This window comes from Theropithecus gelada, chromosome 13 (assembly GCF_003255815.1).
Source record: "Theropithecus gelada isolate Dixy chromosome 13, Tgel_1.0, whole genome shotgun sequence".
Lineage (NCBI taxonomy): Eukaryota > Metazoa > Chordata > Mammalia > Primates > Cercopithecidae > Theropithecus > Theropithecus gelada.
This window is the reverse complement of record NC_037681.1, coordinates 37,933,151-37,957,485: the sequence shown is the minus strand read 5'-3', so window position 1 is coordinate 37,957,485 and position 24,335 is coordinate 37,933,151. Positions and strand designations below refer to the sequence as shown.

The 24,335-nt window shown below is 46.2% G+C and overlaps 1 protein-coding gene across 4 annotated transcripts in view; it reads right to left on the bottom strand.

Annotated features, from left to right (window-relative positions):
* VSNL1 (visinin like 1) overlaps positions 1-24,335 on the bottom strand; it is a 113,587-nt gene that overhangs the window by 3,534 nt on the left and 85,718 nt on the right. For all 4 annotated transcript variants that reach the window (XM_025353963.1, XM_025353962.1, XM_025353965.1 and 1 more), the window contains one exon: positions 3,240-3,455. In XM_025353963.1, the coding sequence (XP_025209748.1) occupies positions 3,240-3,455 (216 nt within the window). The remainder of the gene's footprint in view (positions 1-3,239; positions 3,456-24,335) is intronic.

Here is a 24,335-nt window from a genome sequence, read left to right as displayed (position 1 = left end):
AGGGCTGTCTCACCGACTGGAGGAGACAGCAGTTGGAGGCGGAAGGTGAAGATAGCCAGAAGTTTCGGGGTAGAGGACCAGAGAGGAAGCTAGGCAGAGAGAAAACTTCAGCAATCTGCCTAGGAGGTCTCCTCGATGTTTGTCTGGAAACTAGGCTGCACACAGAGGCTGAAAGTCCACAAAGAAGTTTCCGAACAATAAGCTGAACAACTCTTGGTGCTCACACAGGCTTGCAGAGCATTCTAGTTCTTAATGCAAAGAGCTTGCTAAATGCCTGGGCATTCGGGAGGGCTATTGTCCATTCCTCTCCTTTTTAAAGCAAAGTTTCTTGCATGAGTTTTCTATAGTCACTGTCTTTACTTCTTCCACTCCCATTGTCCTAGGCTGCTCCAACTCCTCTGAAACTATTCTCGGTGAGTTCACCTATGGCCTCCAGGTTTCCAAATCCAATTGTCAATGATTACTTTTCTTTTTTACTTCTCCTATCAATAGCGTTTGACATGATTGCGCGTTCCATTCCTTCCCCACAAAACAGTGTGTTTCCCTTCCAGGACTTCTCACTTTTCCTTTTTCACTTTGACCTTATTGACAATTCTTTCTCCATCTCCTTTACTTATTTGCCTCATGTTCTTCACCTCTAAACATCAGGTTGCCCCAGGGCCTCAGTCCTCTGGAAACCTCTTTTCTATTTATATTCTCTGTCTAGTTACACTCTGATATATCTTCTTTCACTTAAATATCTGAATAAGTATCACCACACACCGGGCTGGTTCCAACCAGCCAGAGTACAGAAACCTCACTAAATATATGAGAAAATCAATAAGAACCCCAAAATGGTCACAAGTTGGTCACTGGGCTAACTTACTTCAGAAAACCTACTCTCCATCTGCTCTAAAAGCTTAAAATTATAAAGCTGCCTCAAAAAAATCACACTAATTTACATATAACTTACCTGCCTGTCAAAACTAATCTCGGCACTCTATAAATGAAGACAACAAAATACAGACACTATAGTGTAACATTCATAACGTCCAGGAACCAATAAAAATTATTACACGTGTCACAAAGCAGGAAAATGTGACCCATAACCAAGTGAGAAATCAATCCATAAAAGCTCCCCATGAGAATGCTATGCTGAATAGAAGTAAGGAAGAGCTAGAAGCAATGGGGAGAAATGTGAAAGAACTAAGAGAAATAAAAGCAGCCGCTGACAGCCAGGAGCTGGTCTGGACTGTCCGCTGACAGCCTTGGTGCTGCCGGGAGCTGGCAGGTTTCACACTCAGGTTTCACACCAAACATAACCAATGTCACAAAATGCCAGTGACCATGATGGCGCAAGGCAAAAACAAGACCACTCTGTCATTAAATCTGAACACAGACCCAAAACACCAAGCATCTCTGCTTCCTGCTATGATGAGTGACCACTGATTCTTCACCCATTAGAGCATTGAGTCGGTGTGTGGGCCCCCCTCCTAGATACCCAATCACAGAAGTGTCCCCACTCCCTGACAGCACCCAATCCACAGTAAACCTCTGCTTCCCCAAACCCTCCCCAAATCACCCTCCCAAAGTGCAGATCCTAGAAGTCCTTTCTAACACCCTCCTGCTGAATTGCACCAAGATTCCCTCACTGCAAGCAGTAATAAACTCAACTTGTGTAAGTGTGGGTATGTCCTTGGGGACTTTGGCTGAAGGGCATTGACAAGGATTAGAGAGAAAAGTTTCGGAGAGAAAGGGATTTGGTGGCCAATGAGGGGAAATGACAAGAAGTCAAAGAAGAGAAAAAAACTTGGAAAAACCAACTCTGTAGGGACCTTATAGAGAGACCTTGGAGGGAGCCAAGTTAAGTGTGGAAGATGGACAAAAGATTAAAGAGTGAGAAAGATGAGAAAATCAAGCCACGTATTTAGAATTATTGTGCTGTATCTTTTCTGATAACCTGTTTGAAAAAATATATATTTAATTGAATGAAGGGAATACAAATAAAGAACCAAGATGTTAGTTTTCTGGGTATGTTTGAAAGGGAGTGGGCATTGAAGATAGAAGGGGAGAAGCCAACAGAGAAGAAGAGACTAAAGATGTGGAAAGAGAGGGTGTGCAAGTGAACAAGGCCAGCTTCCCAGGCAGCGGGTTGACGGGTGACTTCTCTCGAAGCTGGGAGGAGAGTGAGAGTGCTATGGGGACTTTGGGGCTTTGGCTTCTGTTTCTTGCAGTCATCCCATTTTCTTGTGGGGATCCATCCCGCCTGATCTCAGCTCCTGGTGTCTGGATGGGGCATCCCCCCAGCTCCAGGATGGGGCACCTGGCTCTACCTTCAGCAAGTGGTAAATTTCTCTCCTTGGTCAGAGTGGCTGGTGCAGGGGTGGGAATCCATGCTAAGACAGTCAATCAAAGGAAAGCTACTGAATCATGCATCTGCTCTTGCATGCCTGCCAGGCTCCAGGCTGGGTCTGGGTGCTGGGCATGCAGCCGTGAGGGCAGAGCCTCCTCACAGAGCTTGCATTCTGCCGTATATTCCACTGAACAAGGTAATCTGGGGCAGGGACAAACGTTGGGACAAAACCCCTCTTGGTAAGGGTTAGATTGCTTTGGTGTGGGGGTGGAGTGGGCATATTTGGGAAGGGATGTGGGAAGGAAGGCCTCTGTGGGAGGTGGGATAGGACCAGAGATGGAAGTGAAGTGAGGGAGGAACCCCCAAAGGCCAGGGGAGGACATGCTGGGCAGAGAGAGAGGAAAACCAAGAAGACCTTCACATTGGGAGTGCAGTATGCAGGGGCTGGCATGGCAGAGGAATCCTGGGTTACTCACAAACACAATGGGCAAAGCCTGCTTGCTGTGAAATGATCAGAACCTGGAAGGATGTCCCGGGAGCCCCTGACAGCCTCGGAACCCCACTAGGTGCAGCTGGAGTGAGGCAGAGCAGAGATATGCCAAACGCAAGAGAAACTGAGCCCATGACATCCTTTGTGCCCAGTAAGACAGGTTCATGGGAGATCCGGTAGTGAGTGAATGGCAGATGACAATGCCACTGTCATGACAGTACGGGCCCCAAGGCTTGGTTCTGGGACCTCCCCAGCACTGTGCTGCAGTGGGAACAGAAGCGGGAGAAGTCCAGGCGTGGTGTGCAGCTGGCAGGGCTCAAGCAGAGAGAGAAGGAACCACGAAGGCCCTGCACCTAGGAGGCTGCCGTGGGGTCTCCTTCTGTGCCCACCACCCGCCAACCACGCCCCAGGCCTCACCTCGATGATCTCCAGCATCTCCACTCGGGTGATCTTGCCATCACCATCCAGGTCATACATATTGAAGGCCCAGTTCAGCTTCTGCTCAAAGCTGCCCCTGGAGGTGATGGACAGAGCGCAGATGAACTCTCGGAAGTCGATGGTGCCATCTCCATTCTTGTCGAAGGTTCGGAAGGCATGCTGGGCAAACTTGGAGGCGTCTCCATAAGGGAAGAACTGCAAAGGAGAACACACGCAGTCAGGTGTCGGGAGGGGACGGAATTGGGGCGACGAGGTAGGTTCCTAATGACAGCACCACAGGTGCTCCAGGGCGTTGTTAGAGCCTCACCCATTGGAGAGCGGTTTGGCCTGACTGTCAAGGGCAGGCATTAGGGGAGGCTTTCTCACAGCAGGTACTCAGGTATAGGCACCTCATTGTTTCCTGTGGGTGAGGTTGGTGACATGTGGCTTTCAGTCGATGGGGCTTGGAGTTGGTCAACAAGCACCACCTGACGCTAGTGTTGCAGCATCTCTGCTCACTGCCCCCAGGAACAAGACTGAGGCAGACAGCAGTTTCTCTCCCCACACAGGCGGTGCTACACGAACTTCCATGTTCCTTTAGATATGAGAATCCAGCTTCATTGCTGCCCAGTAGGGCCAGAGGGAGGGTGCCTGGACCTAGTTTCTCCTGCCACCAGCCCTCGTCTTGGGCCCACACTTATCCCCTCCCTGGGTGAGGTTCCAGTTTCTGACTTCTTTTTGCAGGGATTTTTCTTTTGCAGAACAGACATTTAAAACCCATTAAAAATAGAACATGACTGGGCTTATTTTCGAGAGACATAAAGAGGTTTCTTCACAGAGCCAACTGTCACCAGGGGTGTGTGGGAGGCAGAGAATGGACACAAGGAGGAAAGGGAAGCAGAGACCACAAGGAGGGAAGGCCATAGGGAATCAGTAGGTGGTGGCCTCAGTTCCCTTGGACATAAGCCTAGGCCAGTCACAAACAGCAGGTAGTACTGATAATTAACAAGGAAGAACTGCAAAGCCCCAAATACAACCAAAAACAAACCGTGTGCTATTTTAAAGCAGAGAAGTTATGTATGTGTTTCTGGATGAAAAAATCTGGGTTCTGGGCTCTACAGACAAGCACTACAAGGTCTATAGAAGATTACTGAGGATGCTCATTGATATCCCTATTCCTTCGTAAGTTTTGCCACCTGCTAAGTGGACCAGGTGAGCAGCCTTCATACAGATGGCCTCTTAGCCCACTCTGGGCTATCCGCCTCAAGGAGCCCTTGGTCCATCTTTCTCACTGTGCATCCCGCCCTGGGTCCTGCAGAGCCCTGCTGCCCACTCCTCCTGCACCTAGAAGCACATTGGAAGGTAGAAAATTTCCCTCCAGACATAAGACATACTTTAACAGAGAAGGATTCTATACATGGGGCCCAGGGAACAGCCAAGCATTCCAGGAGGAAGAAAGTACCCATTGCTTATATTTCGGTAGTACCCACTGCTAGGCACAATGACCTGTTCCAGAGACTGTTACTCTGTAACAAATCACCCCAAAAGCTAGTGGCTTGAAATGACAACAATCATTTTATTATCTCACGAAATAAACATTTGAGACCCATTTCTTTTTTTCATCAAACATATCTTTTCCTGGTTACAAAGGACAATGTTCTCTTACGTTCCCTCGTCCCCTAAACATATCTTTCATTTCTGTTATCCTTCATTTTTCATTATTCATCAAAATTCACTAAGTTCTTTTTCATGTCGGGCCCCGTCTTGGGTACTATGGTCTCAGAGGGCAGTACCTCAAGGTCTCTGTGTTCTGAGACTGCACAGTTAATGGGGGGACTTTACTCAAAACTGACTTGGTCATGTTACTTGATAAGAACTAGAACAGAGGAGAAGGCAAAGTATTACTAAAGCTCAGAAAATGAGTGTTCATTTCAAGGAGGGAGTTGTAGAGGGAAGGGCTTTCCTTCTTTGAACAGCTCAGCATGACCCCAGCCCCTCACCCCCAAGGCTACTTAGGTGCTTGGTACCTGAGGACAGGCTGCCAGGTGCTGAGTTTTGAACTAAACAATGTTGAACCTGAAAACTTCCAAATAGGCAAGTTTGCTCCTCCTGTGCCTTATGCATGAGTGGTCCTGGTCCCTTTCTAGAGGGTGCCATTTGCTGATGTGTTCATCTGCCTCGCGATTAGGGGCCTGGGTGGAGCTGGCACCTGTGAATCTGACTTGGAGTGGAGCAGAGTGAGCCCCTGGGCAGGATCCCAAGTCCCCTTAGTGCTGTTTACCCGCCAGCATTTCTATGTGCAGTTGGCGTGAGACCAGTGGGCACGAAACCTCCATTCATGTAGGTTGCTGGCAGTGTAATGCTTTAACTATCTTATGTCTCACAGCCTACTTTAAGGTTAAGGGATATTTCACAGTTTTATCTAAAAATAGCCGGGCATCTTAGGTCAGTATATTAAAAATTAATTTAGGTATAAAAAACCTTGAGAGAAAAATCAATGGTGAATTTTGAGCTATAAAAGTTACATATGCCTTGCAGAAGGTCTGTATACTGACTTTTACAGCCAACATGTTTACTTTAGAACTGAGTGTGTACTCAAGAGCCCTCAAATTTCTGGAGGGGTTATTTCCTTTAGGAAATTTATCCTATCATGTTCTGAGTGCTTTGAGTTTTTCTAACTAGGAAAATGCTCCTTATTTTGACAAAATAATTCAACTCTAGATGGATCATCACAGAGAAACGAAGCCGCATTCTCTTCAATTTCTGTAGGAAGAAGTCAGGGTCTTGAACTCAGATTTACTTTTCTCGGAGGACAACAGGGCCTGAAAAGCACAGTATTTTTCTTTTTTTGCATACTCTTGCTCAATTTCTTTTTAACTCAATGTATTTTGCTTGAACTCTAGTATTAAATTTTGACATGGAAGTAATATTTGATGGCAGTAATAATCTATAAATAATATGATAGATACAAAGAACTTTGAGGTTGAAGAATTATAAATATATATACACACTCATATGTATATGTATATACATATGAGTGTGTATTAGTGTTCTCTCACTTACTTTTCATAACAAAATCTGACATTGTACATTCCATTTTGTGGACAAGGAAGTGGAAGCCCGGAAAGGTCAAAGGCATTTGCCTAAGATTCCTGGCTGTCTGCAGCAGAGGCTGGATTTGAATGCAAATCTTTCTGACCGTTTCTGCCACACCTTGAGATTTATCTTAATCAAGTGTTAGCTGAGGAAATAAACTTAACTCCACATTTGATGAAGCAACCAAATTTGTTGCATTATGTAATTATTAGCATCCATTGCCTCTGAAGCTTGAAATTCTCTGCTCTGAGTATTTTCGCCACCTTCTGGCAGCACTTATGTACTGCAAGGAAATTACTAAGATGCTACTGAGTTACTTTCTGACTCATTCTTTAACTCAACATTGAGCAGCTGCTATGTGTCAAGGACGGTGTTAGGTGCTGGCAATAAAATAGAAGAAAGACGTAGAGCATTAAGGACAGTGGGGGGAAATAGGCATTAATCAAACCACCATATAAAGAAGTATAAAATTATACTGTGATAAATTACAAGCGTATGGACCTGCGAACAAAAGTAACGGACATGATATTGTCAGTTTCAAGCTTTAAAACATTCGTGTGTGGTCCTTCCCCCCCATCCTAATATACAGGTTGCTGACAATTCATTGTTCTTCATCATAGCCGTGAGTTTCACAGTCTGAGACATCTTGGGATTACACAGACCTTGACTGCTCCCGGTTGTACTCTACACCCTGTCCCTGAACCGACCAACCCACAGAAGAAAACCCCAGGAAACACTTGAGGTATTTTCTTTCCCCAGGCAGACAACAGGAGTCTTTGCGTGGTTTAACCAGCTTCCTCCTGAACAGGGCAGGAGCTTTTCCTACAGACAGTGGGCCCGACTCTGCATTTCTTTCTTTTCAGTAATCTGAAATCTAGTTGTGAATATCAAAATGTTTGTTTCCTCTAAGAGGTGGCGCATGAGAACCAGACACATTAGCCTCTGGGCCTCCAGGGCTCCACCCAGCGTGGGCACAGAAAGGCTGTGTGATCTACAAACACTCTGCCTCTCTCCAGTGACATAACATTTCCTCTGCACCCCCTCTCCCAGCCCTCCCCAGCACCATTGCTGCCTGGATAGCTTATCCTTCCAGAGAAAATATTGCAACATTTCCCACATGAATCTCTCCCCTCCAAAGATCCCGGGTTCACTGCCTCAATGTGATGGAGGAGGCAGCTCCCCAAGAAATTCTCCAGCCCAACCCTTGGGTGGGGGTGGGGTGGGCACAAGCAAGGCCTTGGCCAGGACTCGCCCTTGCCCATGCAACAGCTGATGTGCTGTGTCAGAAGAGGTAGCGGCAAGGCGACTTCGGAGGATGCCTCTCTCCAGGGCTCTGCCCAAGGCCCAGCTCCTGGCTAATGCTGGGCAGCCCTCAGACCTCAGAATAGATTTCTGCCCATTAGTCTGCTGGAAATAGAGCTCATGATAGGAAACAGGGCTTCAAAACACCAGAAGAGTATTCTTGGACTGCTCCGCTGCTCACAGTCTTGGAGAGGTCTGCCACCCAGTCCCTCATAAGACATGGTTGCTTTTCAAACACCCTCACTTGGGTCAGTTTTGTTTCTTTTGTTCTCAAATTTCAAAGGCCTATTTCGCTTGACCTGTGAACGTACAAATACAATCACCCTGCAATACAGTTGCTCCACCTCCAAGGTCATCTCCCCTTACCCTGCCGGAATTAGCCAGTGTCTTCTAGCCTGTTCTGGATGACCTGGTCTTGTACCCACCTCTTCAGGCCCTGCTGCTGAGACAGTGGTTACTGTTTCATGAGTGTCTCTCATGGAACAAGGCCCTAAGCAGGTCCTTCTCACAGGCCACCCCAGCTGATTCTTTCAGCAAGGGTAGGACTTGGAGGAGGGTCATTTTTCTGGGTAAGTAATTGGCATGAGGTCACATCACTAAGGGGTGCAGGGGTATCAAACTCAGTGCCATCTGAGTCAAAGCCCTGGTTCTTCCCAGCACCAACTGCAGTCTCCTTCTCCTCCCACACTAGCCCTGCAGACAGACCCTCAGTCTCTCTGTTCTGGGGTCTTGACCTTCCTTGGCTACGCTGTACCTCGGAGGCTCCCTCTCCCTCATGCACTGTCAGGCTGCTCTTTGCTTTAGGCCTGCTGGGCTTGTCTACCTCCTGTGGGAGCCGCCAAGGACAGGAGCTGTTCAGATGAGCTCACCCCTAACTCCTTGCCCTGGGGGCTGAGGCCCTAACTGGGATGGTCAAGCCTTTCCAGCAGACCTCCTGCCAATGGGCAGAAGGTTAGTGATGGGGTCTCATGTGCCTTGAGATGCTGACCATATGCCTTTGAGAGGTCACTTGATATTTGGTTTTGGCTTTCAGCTCTTCACATTCATGAGGACTCCCCCCAGGAATAGGACCTCATTGTCGTGGTACATTCATTGCTTCCTAACTTCCCCTACACTGAGGCCCTTCCATCCATCGTCACCACAGCTCCAGGGGAAACTTTGCACACCCATGTTTGGTCAAGTTTCCTTCCCACACCCGTCAATAGCATCTAATTGTTCTCAGAAGAAAGAAAAAGACTGTTTCCAGGCCTCAGAGACCTTTCTGGGTCTGGTCCCCACCTCTGTGTCCAGCTTCGGGTACCCCTGGCTCCCTTGTCCCCGGGCCGCTTTCACTCTCTGGGGCCTTGCTGTCTCTCCCTCCCCTGCCATGGTCATGGAACCTTTGCCGTGCTGCTGCTGTTGTCTGAAAGGTCCTTTGTTGCCCTTGGCCCAGTGAACCCCTGTTCATTCTTTAGACCTTGATTTGGTCTTGGCCAGACCCCTGTTACACACATGCATGTCACTGGGTCCCCTCTTAGGGAACATTTGTTACAATTGTGAAGAAATGTTCACAGGATTGTGGATTTGTGCCCTTTTTTCCCTAGTAGACTGTAAGCTAAACGGGGCCGAGAATGACCTGGTTTTGCCATTGCTGTAATCTCTGGTGCCTGGTACAGGGCCAGGCACACAGTAGGTGCTCAGTAAACATCTGTTAAATAAACAAGTGACTCAGCAAGCAGATCGTTTCGAGGCCTTGAAAGACAGGGCAAATCTACCCACTGACCAGTGGAAGGGTTGAAATGTGCTCTGGAAGCTGCCTGAAGCCGGCTGTGCTGCAGAAGGCTCACCACTTGGCCTGCAAGCCCGTTCACATTACTACTCAAGCAGATGACTCATGAGGAGATGAATCAGCCCAGAGCAGCACTTGCACTTAGTCACGTGGATGGGAAGAGGAGAGACATTTTCCCTTAATTAGAAATGGTGAGTCCAAAAACTGTTTCCTGCCAAAGCATTCATTCAACAGATACTCACAGAAGCCCAATTGGTGCTGGGCTCCATGCTGAGCTTTGTGAGGGCAGGAGGGAGAGTGAGGAGAGGCAACCACAAATAAGAAGATAGAAGGCCTGGTCTCTGCCCTCAAGCAGATGTGACAAGCCAAAGGTAGGTGCAGCCTGACACGTGAGCTCCTTCCACATGTAGGCTCTCCAGAAGGAGGTTAAGGACACCCTCGGCCACCCCCACCCTCAAAGGGGTCACACAGATCCTAAGGTTGCTTCTCAGAGCGGCCCTATCCCTTGTCCTCTGGGTAACAACTTCCATTCTCTATCGTCACTGCTTCTTCAACATTATAGTCTTTATTACAAGGCAGCCATTATTAGCCTGTGATTCTTGTATAATTACATTTATTTGAGAATAAAATTACTTTTGAACTAAATTTCTAGAGAAGGGGCTTTTGCCTCCTGGGGCAAGATAAGCAATTTTCACTTATGTCCTAGACCAGATCTCTCTGTTCGCACAGACTGCCCCAGAAACGTCATGAACTCCTAGAGAATTTCTTCTGCTTTTTTGTAAAAAATGAGAATCAGGCAGTAGAAATCCAGCCTCCTTACCTTCCAGTCTCCTTCACATTACAATGCTCACTGGCCGGGCGCGATAGATCACGCCTGTAATCCCAGCAATTTGGGAGGCTGAGGTGGGTGGATCACGAGGTCAAGAGATCCTAAGACCATCTTCACCAACATGGGGAAACCCCATCTCCACTAAAAATAAAAATTAGGCAGGGTGCAGTGGCTCATGCCTGTAATCCCAGCACTTTGGGAGGCCGAGGCAGACGGATCATGAGGTCAAGAGATCAAGACCATCCTGGCTAATATGGTGAAACCCCGTCTCTACTAAAAATACAAAAAATTAGTTGGGCGTGGTGGTGGGTGCCTGTAGTCCCAGCTACTCGGGAGGCTGAGGCAGGAGGATGGCATGAACCCAGGAGGTGGAGCTTGCAGTGAACCGAGATTGCACCACTGCACTCCAGCTTGGGCGACAAAGTGAGACTCCGTCTCAAAAAAAAAAGAAAAGAAAAGAAAGAAAGAAAAGAAAAAAGAAAAGAAAAAAACATTGCTCACCATGGGAAAAGCCGCCAGAATCATCTCTATGTTAAGAATGGGATTATATTTTGTTCTTCATTGTATCCTTACTGCTCTCAAATAAGGCTCTGGTATGCTGTAGGTTCTTTATAAGTGCTACTATATTCGGATGGGTAAAGGAAGCAATTTATCGCAGAGGAAAAGATGCTGGTTGAGTGACAGAGTGTCTGGGTGTGGCTAAGGTAAAGTCATCTTGTCTCTCGGGACTTTCGTTTCCCTGGATATAAAATGAGGGATAAATCAGATAAGCTTCAACATTTCATTTAGCTATAATGTTTTATTTAGTTTTTCTGATTCTGGAATTAAAATTTTTAAAAAAGAAGGGATGTTACTTTCATGACTTTGGATATGTCATTGAACAAAGCACCTACCACTCCCTTTTTATCTAATGCCCTAATTATAGGATGAAACTTTGAAGGGTGAATCTCTCTCTTCTGTTTCTGTTTCTCATATTTCTATCTCTATCCCTATGTCTATGTCTAAACAACTATATCTAGATCATATCTCTTTCTCTATTTCTATCTCTGTACCTACAAGTAAGTTGAAGTGTCTATCTCTGTCTCTCTCTCTCTATCCCTATTTCTATCTCCATTGGAAATGTCACAGACCCTGAAGGGTACTTACTAATTGCTCAGATTTTAAAATCAAATGAACTCTCTTTTTGTTTCTAATACACCATTTGCACTACAAATCGGGTCAATGGCATTTTGATTTTGGGTAGGGGATTATTCTAGTACTTCTCTTCCTGGTAAATATTGAGCCACCAACCTGTTAATCTCTGTTATGAAACGAGGACGTCAATAACAAATTACACTTTGGAAATGGTGGTGAGTTTCCATTTAGAGCCAGTCTGCCAGATTGGAAAGATTGTTTTTATGAATTTGAAACTAGGTAACTGGTGAGGATCTTTGAAGGTGCATGGGAGCAGCTTGGTTGCTGTAAGGAAAGTTAGAATGAGGCCGCTCCCTTCGTACTGTCTTTACTCGCTCCAACCCAAGTGGGTAGAACAGCAGATTTCACGACTGGTTCTAAAACTTATTTGATCTCCCTTCCTCCTCCAGAATAAAGTGGTCTATCCAAGGTCAATTCTCATTTCACCCTGCACCCAACTCATTTCACAGCATCATGGTGACAACGATGAGAGCACTGAGCCTGGCTGCATCTCAGTTAGAACCCTACTGGAATGCCATTGGCCACCAGGTCTGGAATCCTGGGGAGAGAGCTATTATAGCACAGCTGGTGACAGCAATGGCAGTCAGAGCCAGGCATGTTCTATCTGCAGAAGTTGAACACATTTGATACAAAATTACAGCTAGATAGGAGGAATAAGTTCTAGTGTTCTACTGCACTGGAGGGTAACTATTGTTGACAATAATTTATCGTATATTTCAAATAACTAAAAGATTTTGAACTTTTCCAACACAAGGATAAATGAGGTAATGAATATGCTAATTACCCTGATTTGATCATTACACATTATTTACAGGTATCAAAATATCATCCATATCCCACAAATACATACAATTATTATGTGTCAATAAAAATAAAATAAAATAAAATAAATGGAACACATTTGTCAGGAATGAACAAGTTCAGCGCCACTGCCTAAGAAGGTGGGGCTTCTGTTTTCTGGAGGAGAGGAAGCTTCCTACCAACTCTAACATGCTCTCCTAAATGTATTCCTGTCCTGCGTTACTGTAATATCTTTAACTTCTCCCCAAACTGTATGGGCCCCACATGGTCCCATCTCTGCCTCCACAGGTATAGGATAGGATCCGGTTGCAGGCTAAGAAACAAAGGAAATGCATCATGTAGAGAAGTAAGGATGCTATGCTATGGTGGAGAGTGTGAGCTTTGGGGTTACATGGGTCTGGGATTGAATATCAGTTCTGCAGTTCACTACATGTGGGACCTGGTCTCGGGCAAAGGATTTTTCAAAGCCTTAATTTCTTTTCTTTTCTTTCTTTCTTTTTTTTCTTTTTCTTTTTCGTTTTTGTTTTTGTTTTTGTTTTTTTTGAGACAGAGTCTCACTCTGTTGTCCAGACCGGAGTGCAATGGCATGATCTTGGCTCACTGCAATTTCCTCCGCCTCCCAAGTTCAAGTGATTCTCCTGCCTCAGCCTCCCCAGTAGCTGGGTTTACAGGCATGTGCCACCCGCCCAGCTAATTTTTGTATTTTTAGTAGAGACCAGGTTTCACCATTTTGGCCAGGCTGGTCTCGAACTCCAGACCTCAAGTGATCTTCCTGTCTTGGCCTCCCAAAAGTGCTAGGATTACAGGAGTAAGCCACCACACCCAGCCTTAGTTTCTTCATATAAAAAATGGGAAAGGATAGAGGAGAATTGGCTGCTGGGCTGGGCTCTTTGGGATTTAATGGGGAGGACACTGGAATAGAGTCAGAATGCATGGGATTGGGTTCCAGTTCCTCCACTACTACTGAAGAGTAGTGTACCTAGGGGCACTGGGCTTCCCTTCTTTAGATGACCCTGGTGGCGAAGCTGTGAGGATTAGGATGATGTGTGTAAGGCACACACATGATGTGTGCACAGTGTTGGGCTCATAATAGGTATTCAGCCAATGAAAGATGCTATTATTATTGTTATTATTATTTTAGTTTCAGCAAGGCTGTGTTCTGAATATGTGCCAATAATATGAAAACTAAGGAACATTTGAAGAGTACATATATTCTTTAAAGGAAATGACCAGAAGAGGAAATTATCTTCTTTCATTCTTGTATAGAAAACAATATATTAAGTGAGCAGTCAATCATCATCCACTATGTGCACCATATGTGGCAGATACTAGGCAAGGTGCTCAGAGAGATGCAGAAAGGCAGACACTGAGGCCAGGATCTGCATGTGGTTAGGGAGGCAGACAGAAGCACACCCAAAGTTAATGAGCAGCGCAAACCCAGCCAAGGTGGCTGAGACAATCAGTGACAGGAAGGTGGGTTCCCCTTGCAGGACGTGTAGGATGCATCCTGGTATACCTCTGTCTTCCTTTTATTATCGTCAAGCACAAACAGAACCCTGGTCATCCGGAGTCCAAATTTGCTCAAAACCAGTATTTCCTTCGAAGCAATGCATTTTGCAACACGAGACGTTATGAGGAGTTAAAGGCTTCTCTCTCCCCTGAAGGGCAGCTGGGGCAATAGATCCCTTCACCCGTGCCAGCCTCTTAGCAAAATAATAGAAAGACCAGAGCCCTGCGGGTATCTGGGAGGGTTTATTTGGAATTGCCACAAGATGCAACAAGAGTCAGAACTCATAGACACAAAGAACAAGAACATAAAACCCACACAAAAGGGTGGCCACGCCAGGGCATCAGAGACCTCACACTTCCTTATCCTCACTGCAAAGCATTTGAGGGAGAGCAGGAGGAGTCGGCAAAATACTTCCCTGGGAAGGGGCCCTCCTATGCTGCTCTCTCCTCCCAAACCCCAACTCCTTGATTATTCCTTTCCCTAAGGAGTAACTGCAGCTCATGTGATCTGATTCTTGCCTCAGTGGTCAAGAAGGATCAACTTAGAGACTAGCTCTCAGGGCAGAGGGGAAATCTCTGGAGAGATTGCTAGCAGAGCTCATAGCTAGGTTCCTCCCATCCTACTGAGGATGAAGAGCAGGCGCTCACACCTGGGTGGGCAACTTGGACTTCAGCGCCAGGTCTGGAACTCGCTCTACTTTCTAATCGTGTCCTATAGGGTGTGGGAAGGAGGAGCAGGCTGAGTGTGCATGAGTCCAGGTTCCAATCATGCCACTTACTGGCTGTGAGATGCTGGGAGAGGGATTCAACCATCTGGGCCTGTTTCCTCTTGTGTGCAATGAGGGAGTTGGCTCCCTCTGAGCCCTAGGAGTTCTACCAACTCCTGTGGTTCTAAATCTGCAAAGTCTTCAACATTACACTTGAAAAAAGACATTGGTTTAATTAAACTTTGCAACACTTACTATGTGTCAGGCACTATGTAAGCACATTACCCATATTGAGTCGTGTAATCCGCCAACAATCCTATGAAGTAGGTTCCACTGCCGTCCCTATTATGTGGATGAGTACACAGAGGCATAGGAATATTATGTAACCCACCCAGGGTCACATACCTAGTTAGTGGCAGAATTTGAACTCAGGCAATTTGGCCTTGGGGCTATATAGACTCTACATACCTCTCATCTACCTAATATAGGAACACAGACCCCCAAGAGGGCAACATCTTAATTCTACTACTAGTATCACATCTGCATGCATTCTAGTGAGACAGAGGCAGCAAAGAAACTAAGCACGTGGGGTCAGCACCTCTTCCAAAACTCCCATTGGCCAAGTCGCTTAGAGAGTCTTGACTTGACCGCTCAGCATTATCTAGGGCTGTGGGGGAGTTATGTGAGACCACATCCAGTAAAGTGCTGCGTCAACCTCAAGGACTCAACATAGGTCATTCTGTCTGTGATTGGAATATTTACCAGGAGCCCAGTGCTGTGGGCTCAGTGGGCACAGTATAAACCAGACACAGTGCCCTGCTCTCACCGGTGTGGGCCAAAGCAGATCCCCTGGGGATCTCATGAAAATGCAAATTCTGCTTCAGCAGGTTTGGGTTGAGGTTGGGGTTTGGATAGCACACACTCGGTGATGCAGAAGCTGCTAAAGGGTCCTCAGAAAGCAAGAGTGTAGCCTCCAGGCACTTGGGATTTGGAGGATGAAGCCCAGGCAGGTTGGAGAAGTCAGAGGAGGCATCCTGGGGTGGGGTCGGGGACTGGATGGTAGCTGGAGATGGGCCGTACCTGTACAGTTTTGTGGTGTTGTGGGGAGGTGCTGTGGGAAACAGAAACACAGCCCAGCCTGGGCAGATGCCCAGGGGTCAGCTGAGCCTTTCTAAGGGAGAGCAAGGGCCCAGCTGGGGCTGAGGAGACTCCGCTGGCTGCAGCCCTGGAGCTGCCTCCTCCACCCCTCCTGGTTTATGTATTAGATTTCACAGCAGCCCTGACTCTTGATGGGGAAGCTCTTCTCCCACATTTCCATATTTATCTCTCTGAGTCTGCAGGGAAAGCAGAGAGCAGCCTTCAGACAGGCTCCCTGGCCTCCCATGGGCCAGGTTCATGAATAAAGATGCCTCCCCTGGGAGAGTTCTCCCGGCCTTCCCTGAGGGAAGGGGAGGGGAGGGGAAGAGCTGGGTGGGCAAGAGGGGCTGGAGAGGAACTGGACAGCCAGCTCTGGGGGGTGCAGGCAGAAAGGACTAGATCCGGGTGGGCGATGGCCTATGGATGGCACCTGGAACGCTGGAATCATTTCTCCTCTCAATGCCTCAGTTTCTCTGCCTGTAAATCAGGAGATTGAACAAAACAGCTTAAGGGCACTCGTTCCAGGTCTGGCTTTCTGTGATTCTGTCATAAAGAGAGGCCAATGTTTTGTGACTGCCAAAGAACTCTCCAAACACAAAGCCTACTGTGGGTACCTTTGAGTGTAGCCCTGTCCGATAAAAAGATACCATGAGCCACAAATGCGAATCACATAAGGAATTGGAATTTTTCTTATTACAAAGGTAAAAAAATAGTTTTTAATAATAGATTCTATTGAACCCATTATATTCAAAACACATCAAATTTAAATGATTTCAACATGTAATCACTATTACAGTTATCAGTGAGATATTTGAGTTTTTGGACTGAGTCTTTGAGGCAGGTACATGTGTCGTTACTCACAGCACATCTTAATTCCTGCTAGCCATATTCGAAGTGCTCAAAAGCCACATGCAGCCCGTGGCTACCATACTGAATCCTGCAGCTCTTAGCAGTGCAGACAGTGTGAAAGGGCGTGTATGGGCTGTTGCCGTAAAAGATCTTCGGGAATACGTACATGTCATAGTGTGAGCATCCACTGGTCAGGGAAGCAGGGGCTTGTGTGTTAACCTGGAAAACCATGAACCTCTGAGCACAGGCTGCAGCCTTTTCCCACCCTTGGACTCCCCAGCCTTCTAGGCCAGTGAGTGTGGCCAGAGAGGTGGGGCCTTCTGCTTGCTTGGAGCTTGGTGGAATCCATGTTTTCACTCCAAATCTAGGTGTCTATTGCCTTCGTACCTTGATGACATCTTTCATTTTCCCAAGACCCTGGCTTACTATTTCCCCATCTCAGGTACCATATGCCAGGGAGTGCTATGGTAATTATACCGGCTTCATATCATAGTTCTAAAATGTTACTCTGGGGAGGAGCTCTTTCCACCAAATCCTGACACCCGCCCCCCACCCCACATGCCAGATAAATTAGTATTTTTTCCCTTTCTCTGAAAAGCGATAGTGGAGGCAGTTTGGCTTAAGGAATGAGTGAGGGCCACAGAGCCACAGTGACCACGTCAAACTCTGGCCTCATTGCTGAAGCATGGCCTTGAGCAGGGCACTTTTTTTGTAAGCCTCGGTTTCCATGGGTGTGGAAAGATCAATCCCATGGGTAAAGGGCATTTGTAGTGTCAGGCACATGGAAGACATTTTTTAAAAGGTAGCTTACTTTGCTTCCTTCTGTCCTCAGCATTGTGGATGTCTGTTTTGGAGATGACATGACAAAAAGTCCTTTTACCTGTTTTAATGTAATTCTCACAACTGTCCTCTGAGGTGGGGCTCACAGATGAGAAAACTGTGGCACAGACTGGTGAAGTAACTTTCTCAAGATCACAGAGTCAACAGCAGAGCTAAAGTGTGAACCTAGAAAATCCAGCTGCAGAATCCTGGTGCTAACGTCCTCTGCCTCAGTGCTACATGAGAGGCAGAACTCCTAGGAGAAGGGGCTTTTGAGCTTAAACTCCAAAAGCAAGAACCAAAAGCCAGGATGCTAGATTTTAGGGTGGCCTGGATGATGACCTGAACCCAGATCTTGCTGAGGCAAATCCCATCAGCAGAGATTTAGGAATTCTTACATTTTGCCTTCCACCTGTCATCAGCCATCCTGCAGCTTCCCCACCACCCACGGCTTGCTGTCGGGATTCTATTTTCTGGAGCACCATTCCCAGCAGGCCTCTGAGATTCCTGGCCCAGGACCAGAGCCCTGACTGTTCCATCTCTGAGTGTTCGTCTAGGAGACACACACCCCTGTCCTTCAGCCCAGTCCCTCTGGTGGACCCTTCCCCTCCTTGTTGGGTCCTGTGGTTGCAGCAACCAGGGAGATATTTAATTCCCAGTTCTGCCCAACAGCTTGTTGCTAAGCAGCTGGTGCACGCCGAGATGTGTGGAAGGAAAACCTCATGGTGACAAAAACAAACCCTCATGTGCCCTGAGCCAAGTGTATATGTATGTATGTGCACATGTACGTGTGTGTACATGTGTGTATGTGTGTTCAAAGGAGCTGGGGGTCGGGCTGCCAGTTAGAGCCTGACTATGAGTCAGAACCAAGCAGGAGCAGTAACTCCCTCAGTGGGACCCATGGGGCGAGGAGGCTCTGGCTGGGGTTTGAGGGGTTCCAGGAGGATGTGGAAGTCGCACTGGAGCATGAAGTGGGTGGGATGGAGCTGTGTGACTGTGGGAATGAGCTAACCATATTCTCTTCTTTGGCAGTTGTGATATCAGCAAAACAAAAAACAAATACACAAAAACACCTGCTTTCCTCCTCACCCTACTACTACCTGAGAGGCTCATTCTTACTCTGCTGATCTCAGAGGAGAGATAAGGGGAGGGGAAGGGGCATAGCTAAGCTTTGCCTCAGCCTCATTTGTACAACGAACACATTGCAGGGCATTGTCTGCACCTTGGTAAATGTCACACATAGACTTTTTATTTGTTGCTTGTTTCCCAGACACATGTTGAGAAGACCCCTAAATACAAAGGCTAAGATGGGAAGGGACATCTTTCCTACTGCCTTCTCTCCTGGTCAACTGCATAACAAACTTTGCCTCAAGTCTTGCCAGGACCTCTTACATAATTTGCAGGACTCAGTGCAAAAGGAAATGTAGGGCTTCCTGTTTTAAAATTATTAAGAATCAAGATGGCAGCAGCAGAGCAGTAAGCCAAGTGTGAGGTCCTTCTGAGCACAGGGCTGGGCACCTGCCAGCCCTGAGTCTCGCCTGCACACTGCTGTTAGAATGAGCGAGCGCATCTGCAAGTCTAGGCCTTAACCTCTCTACTGCATGCTCTTTGATGCCCTCCCCGCCTCCTCCTCCACACTCTAGGATGAAAGTCACTCTGCTTAGTCCAGTCCCACAAGGCCCTTCTGGACTTGGGTCCTGCAAACCTCTCCAGCTTCATCTCTCCACCACCCTCCCCTCCTCAGACACTCTAAGCTGGTGCCGATCCATGGGAAATCTTTCCAGAGTGTTCTTGCATGCTTTGCCCATGCTTCTCTCTTGCCCCCTCACTCTTTTCTAGTTCCTGTTAGTCCTTTATCACTCAGCTCAAGGAGCACTTCTCTGAGCCGTCTTCTCAGCCTGCTCTTTGCTTTCCACCCCATACTCCAACTCTCTGCCCTTCCTAAACTGAGTTTAAGGGCTTCCCCTCTGAGCAATGACAACACCCTGTATCGATGCACAGGGTCACTCGTGTCTCGTCTTGTCACGAGCTGTTTTATGCCTGCCCCCAACTCTGCTCTGACATCCTCCTGAGAAGGGTCACGCCTGACTCATGTCTGTATTCTTAATGCCTGGAACACAACGGATATTCAATAAGTATTTCCTGACTAACTCAATAGGTGAAGGTGGCCTCTGCTAGATCCATCACATTCAGCTCTTACTTTTAATTTTTTTTTTTTCTTTTTGAGGCAGAGTCTCGCTCTGTCGCCCAGGCTGGAGTGCAGTGGTGCAATCTCAGCTCACTGCAACTTCTGCCTCCCGGGTTCAAGCAATTCTCATGCCTCAGCCTCCAGACTAGCTAGGATTACAGGTGTACGCCACAATGCCCAGCTATTTTTCTATATTCTTAGTAGAGATGGGGTGATATGGTTTGGCTGTGTCTCCACCCAGATCTCATCTCAAATTTCAGCTCCCATAATTCCCATGTGTCGTGGGAGGGACCCAGTGGGAGGGTCATTCCTATGCTATTCTCGTGATAGTAAATAAGTCTCACAAGATCTGATGGTTTCATAAAAGGGAGTTCTCCTGCACAAGCTCTCTTACCTGCTGCCATGTAAGACATGACTTTGCTTCTTATTCACCTTCAGCCATGATTGTGAGACCTCCTTAGCCATGTGAAACTGTGAGTCAATTAAACCTCTTTCCTTTGTAAATTACCCAGCCTCAGGTATGCCTTTATTGGCATCATGAGAACAGACTAAGAAACAGGGTTTCACCGTGTTGGCTAGACTGGTCTTGAACTCCCGGCCTCAAGCGATCTGCCTGCCTTGGCTTCCCAAAGTGCTAGAATTACAGGCATGAGTCACTGCAACCGGCACTTTTCTTACTTTTAATACCAAATCATCCAAGAAGTATTTTTAATGCTGATTTCTGCATTTCATAATTCTTCTCCAAAGGGTGATTTATTCAATGTATAACTGAAGAAGATTTGCTGTGTCTATTTTTAAGGCACTTTAATGAAAATAGCAATGCTTTTTTCTTACTCTAAAGATAATACACATTTATGAAGAAAAAATTTAAAATACAAATTAAGAAATAATTAGCCAAAAACCTACCACTTAAAGTTATTATTAAGAGTGACCATTGTTTGGTTGGGCATGGTGGCTCATGCCTGTAATCCCAGCTCTTTGGGAGGCCAAGGCAGGCAGATCACGAGGTCAGGAGTTCGAAACCAGCCTGACCAATGTGGTGAAACCCTGTCTCTACTAAAAATACAAAAATTACCTGTAATCCTAGATACTAGGGAGACTGAGGCAGGAGAATCACTTGAACCTGGGAGGCAGAGGTTACACTGAGCTGAGATTGCACCATTGCACTCCTGCCTGGGCGAGAGAGCAAGACTCCATCAAAAAAACAAAAATAAAACCAAGAAAAACACAGTGACCATTGTTCTAGGAGTTCATTGATTCAATGTGTATTTATTGAACACTGACAAAGTTTCTCGCATTGGGGATATAGCAGTGAATCATACAAAAAACCTTACCTGGCCAAGCGTGGTGGCTCACGCCTGTAATCCCAGCAGGCGGATCAGTTAAGGTCAGGAGTTCGAGACCAGCCTGGCCAACATGGTGAAAACCTGTCTCTACTAAAAATACAAAAAATTAGCCAGGCATGGTGGTGTGTGCCTGTAGTCCCAGCTACGGGGGAGGCTGAGGAAAGAGAATCGCTTGAAACTGGGAGGCAGAGGCTGTAGAGAGTTGAGATCATGCCACTGCACTCCAGCCTGGGTGACAGAGCAAGACTACATCTTAAACAAAACAAAACAAAACAAAACAAAAAAAACCTTACCTTCATTCTAGTCATTAAGTATGTACTTGTTTATGGTTCTGCATTCTGCATGTTTATACATACATGCATGTATATTTATAATTCTAGATTTATTCTTTTGGTGCTAAGTCATGAAAACCTTTTCAGGTCACTGGCTTTAAATATATGACCCCCTTTTTAGTGGCTGATTAATATTCCATTATATGAATGTTCTATAATTTATTTAATCAAATCTGGAGCCTCTGACAATGGTTTAAAACATCTTCACTGTTATTCATACCTTAAAATGTTTTATTTGTAAAATTGATCTGGGTATCTCCTAAACATGGACTATTGGTGAAGGAATACACAAATCTTATTTGTGACCCATATTGTCAAACCACCATCCAATAGTTAACCAGAGTGCTAATGTGTGATGCACCCTTGACATTGCCTCTGATACCAGAACAATGATACAATATTATCCAACCATTTTTGCATTTCTCTGATTTCTAGTGAGGTTCACTATCTTTTTTATATCCTTTGGAAAGATCATATACAAGCTTGGTTTTTTTTCCTCTACAAAATTTAGATTTTTATATAATCAAAGCATCAGTATTTTCCTAAATGGAGTTTGGTTTTGGTGTCATTCTGAAAGTCCATCCCCACACCGAGATTCAGAATATTTCCCTATGTTTTCTTCTAATACTTTCCCCTCTCTCTCTCATTTACCTTTGAATATTCACATTAAATTTGTGAATATAATGGCTAGCCAACTAAGATTTAATGAAAAGTCCATTTTTTCCTTTGTGATTTAAAATGCCATTTTGGGCTGCACACAGTGGCTCCCGCCTGTAATCCCAGCACTTTGGGAGGCCAAGGCGGGTGGATCATGAGGTCAAGAGTTCGAGACCAGCCTGGCCAACATGGTGAAACCCCATCTCTACTAGGAATACAAAAATTAGCCGGGCATGGTGGCACGTGCCTGTAATCCCAACTACTCAGGAGCCTGAGGCAGGAGAATTGCTTGAACCTGGGAGGCGGAGGTTGCAGTGAGCTGAGATTGCACCACTGTACTCCAGCCTGGGCACCAGAGCAAGTCTCCATCTTGAAAAAAATAAATAAATAAAAAAATAAAATGCTGTTTTGCCCCATATATGCAGGTGCATGTTTGATATATTTGAACTAGTTATTATTTCTTTCTTTGGTTGTCAATTTATTCCTCTGTTAATAGCATAGTGTCTTAATTATTGCAAGCTTATAAAAGATTTTAATATGTGGAAGTTATCCTCTTCTCTTTTCTTCTTTCGATTATTATTGAAAATATATTCTTCCAGAGGAGCTTTAAAATAATTAGATCAAGTGGCAAAGCAATGAAACAAAGCAAACTGTGATGAGATTTTGATTGAGATAGCTTTAAGCTGCTACATTTATTAAGGAGAACTGGCATCTTTGCAGCACTGAGTCCTCCTATCCAAGAACAAGGAACATCCACTTGCTTATTTATGTCTCCCAACTGATGAGGCTTCTGCAGCATGAACTGCCACCTCCGTTTCTCACAGAGCTGCAAGCCCTGCAGCTTTGGAGTAAGGGCACTGAGCGTGAGGGAATGACTCAAGGGGGCACTCTGGGCTAAAATCCCAGTGACAGTGGCAGGAGGCAGCTAAATCTAGGCAGATAGGGTGGGTCCATGATGACACCCCACTTCCAAGGTACATACTTAATGACTAGAAGACAAGGCAAAGACAGTTGAAAGCCCGAAAGCCAAGCTACAAGTCAAATACATGGACCAGATTGAGAACCTATTTTCTTGTTTGGCTTGCTTTCCTCTGATTAACCCCACCCTTCACCTATTTTACATTTACCTACCCTTTCCTAATTGCTTTTCTACACTATCGTGCCCACCTTTGGGTGCTGGCTTCACTTTAACCTTTTTTGCATATTCAAAAACCAATCAGCACGCACTCCCCATTCTGAGTCCGTAAAAAGCCTGGGACCCAGCCACACTGAGAGAGAAACCACCTGACTATGGGGGTGGTGGACCACACCACTGTGTACCCTCTCAGCTGAGAGCTGTTAAAAAAATTAGTCAAGGAGATGCTGTAACCTGGCCTAGTTCCGTAAGGAACGTACTGAAATTCCCTTTTCTCTATTTCTTCCCTGCCTCAGTACATGAAGGAGTGGAGGAGCTGGTTAGTAGTAGAGGAAGGGGTGGGTGCCAAGTGCTGATCCTTGACACATCGTCCCGCCCCCAGCCCCTGCCTCCTAACTGCAGCCACAGACAAGGCAGTCTGTGCTGGGGAGGGAAAGAGAGTACTGAACTGAGCTGGAGGTGGATTTTTTTTAATTGAGTAAGACTGTCTTAAATACCTGAAATGAGTCTGTTCTGATAACCAATAACAGAGTGACGCTAATTTAGGTAATCTTGCCAAAATGCTGTCAAAGCAACTATTACAAAGGAGATAATAGTTCATCATAGCACAACTGCTATATGGAATTATAAGGAAAAAATAATTTTACATTTGTATGTTGAGGAGTAGAGACTTCAGGAAACCTAGTTTCCAATATCAAGCCCACTCCAGCTGCTACTGGCATGGTAACCAGGGTACTTTTAACTGAGCCCTGTATTAGTCTGGTTTTCACGCTGCTGATAAAGACATACCAGAGACTGGGCAATTTACAAAAGAGGTTTAATTTGAGTTAGAGTTCCACATGACTGGGGAAGCTTCACAATTACGGCGGAAGGCAAGGAGGAACAAGTCCCGTCTTACATGGATGGCAGCAGGCAAAGAGAGAATGAGGAAGACGCAAAAGCGGAAACCCCTGATAAAACCATCAGAGCTCGGGAGACTTATTTACTACCACAAGAACAGTATGGGGGCGACTGCCCCCATGATTCAGTTATCTCCCACTGGGTCCCCCAAAACACATGGGAACTATGGGAGTGTAATTCAAGATGAGATTTGGGTGGGGACACAGAGCCAAACCATATCCAGCCCCATAGTAGACATTTCACACAGGTGTTCTCATTTAATTATCTTAATTATTTCAGTATTACCTGTTGCTGCTGTAACACATTATCTCAACCATTTTGTTTAAAGCAATACGTTTGGGCCGGGCGCGGTGGCTCAAGCCTGTAATCCCAGCACTTTGGGAGGCCGAGACGGGTGGATCAGGAGGTCAGGAGATCGAGACCATCCTGGCTAACACGGTGAAACCCCGTCTCTATTAAGAAATACAAAAAACTAGCCGGGCGAGGTGGCGGGCGCCTGTAGTCCCAGCTACTCGGGAGGCTGAGGC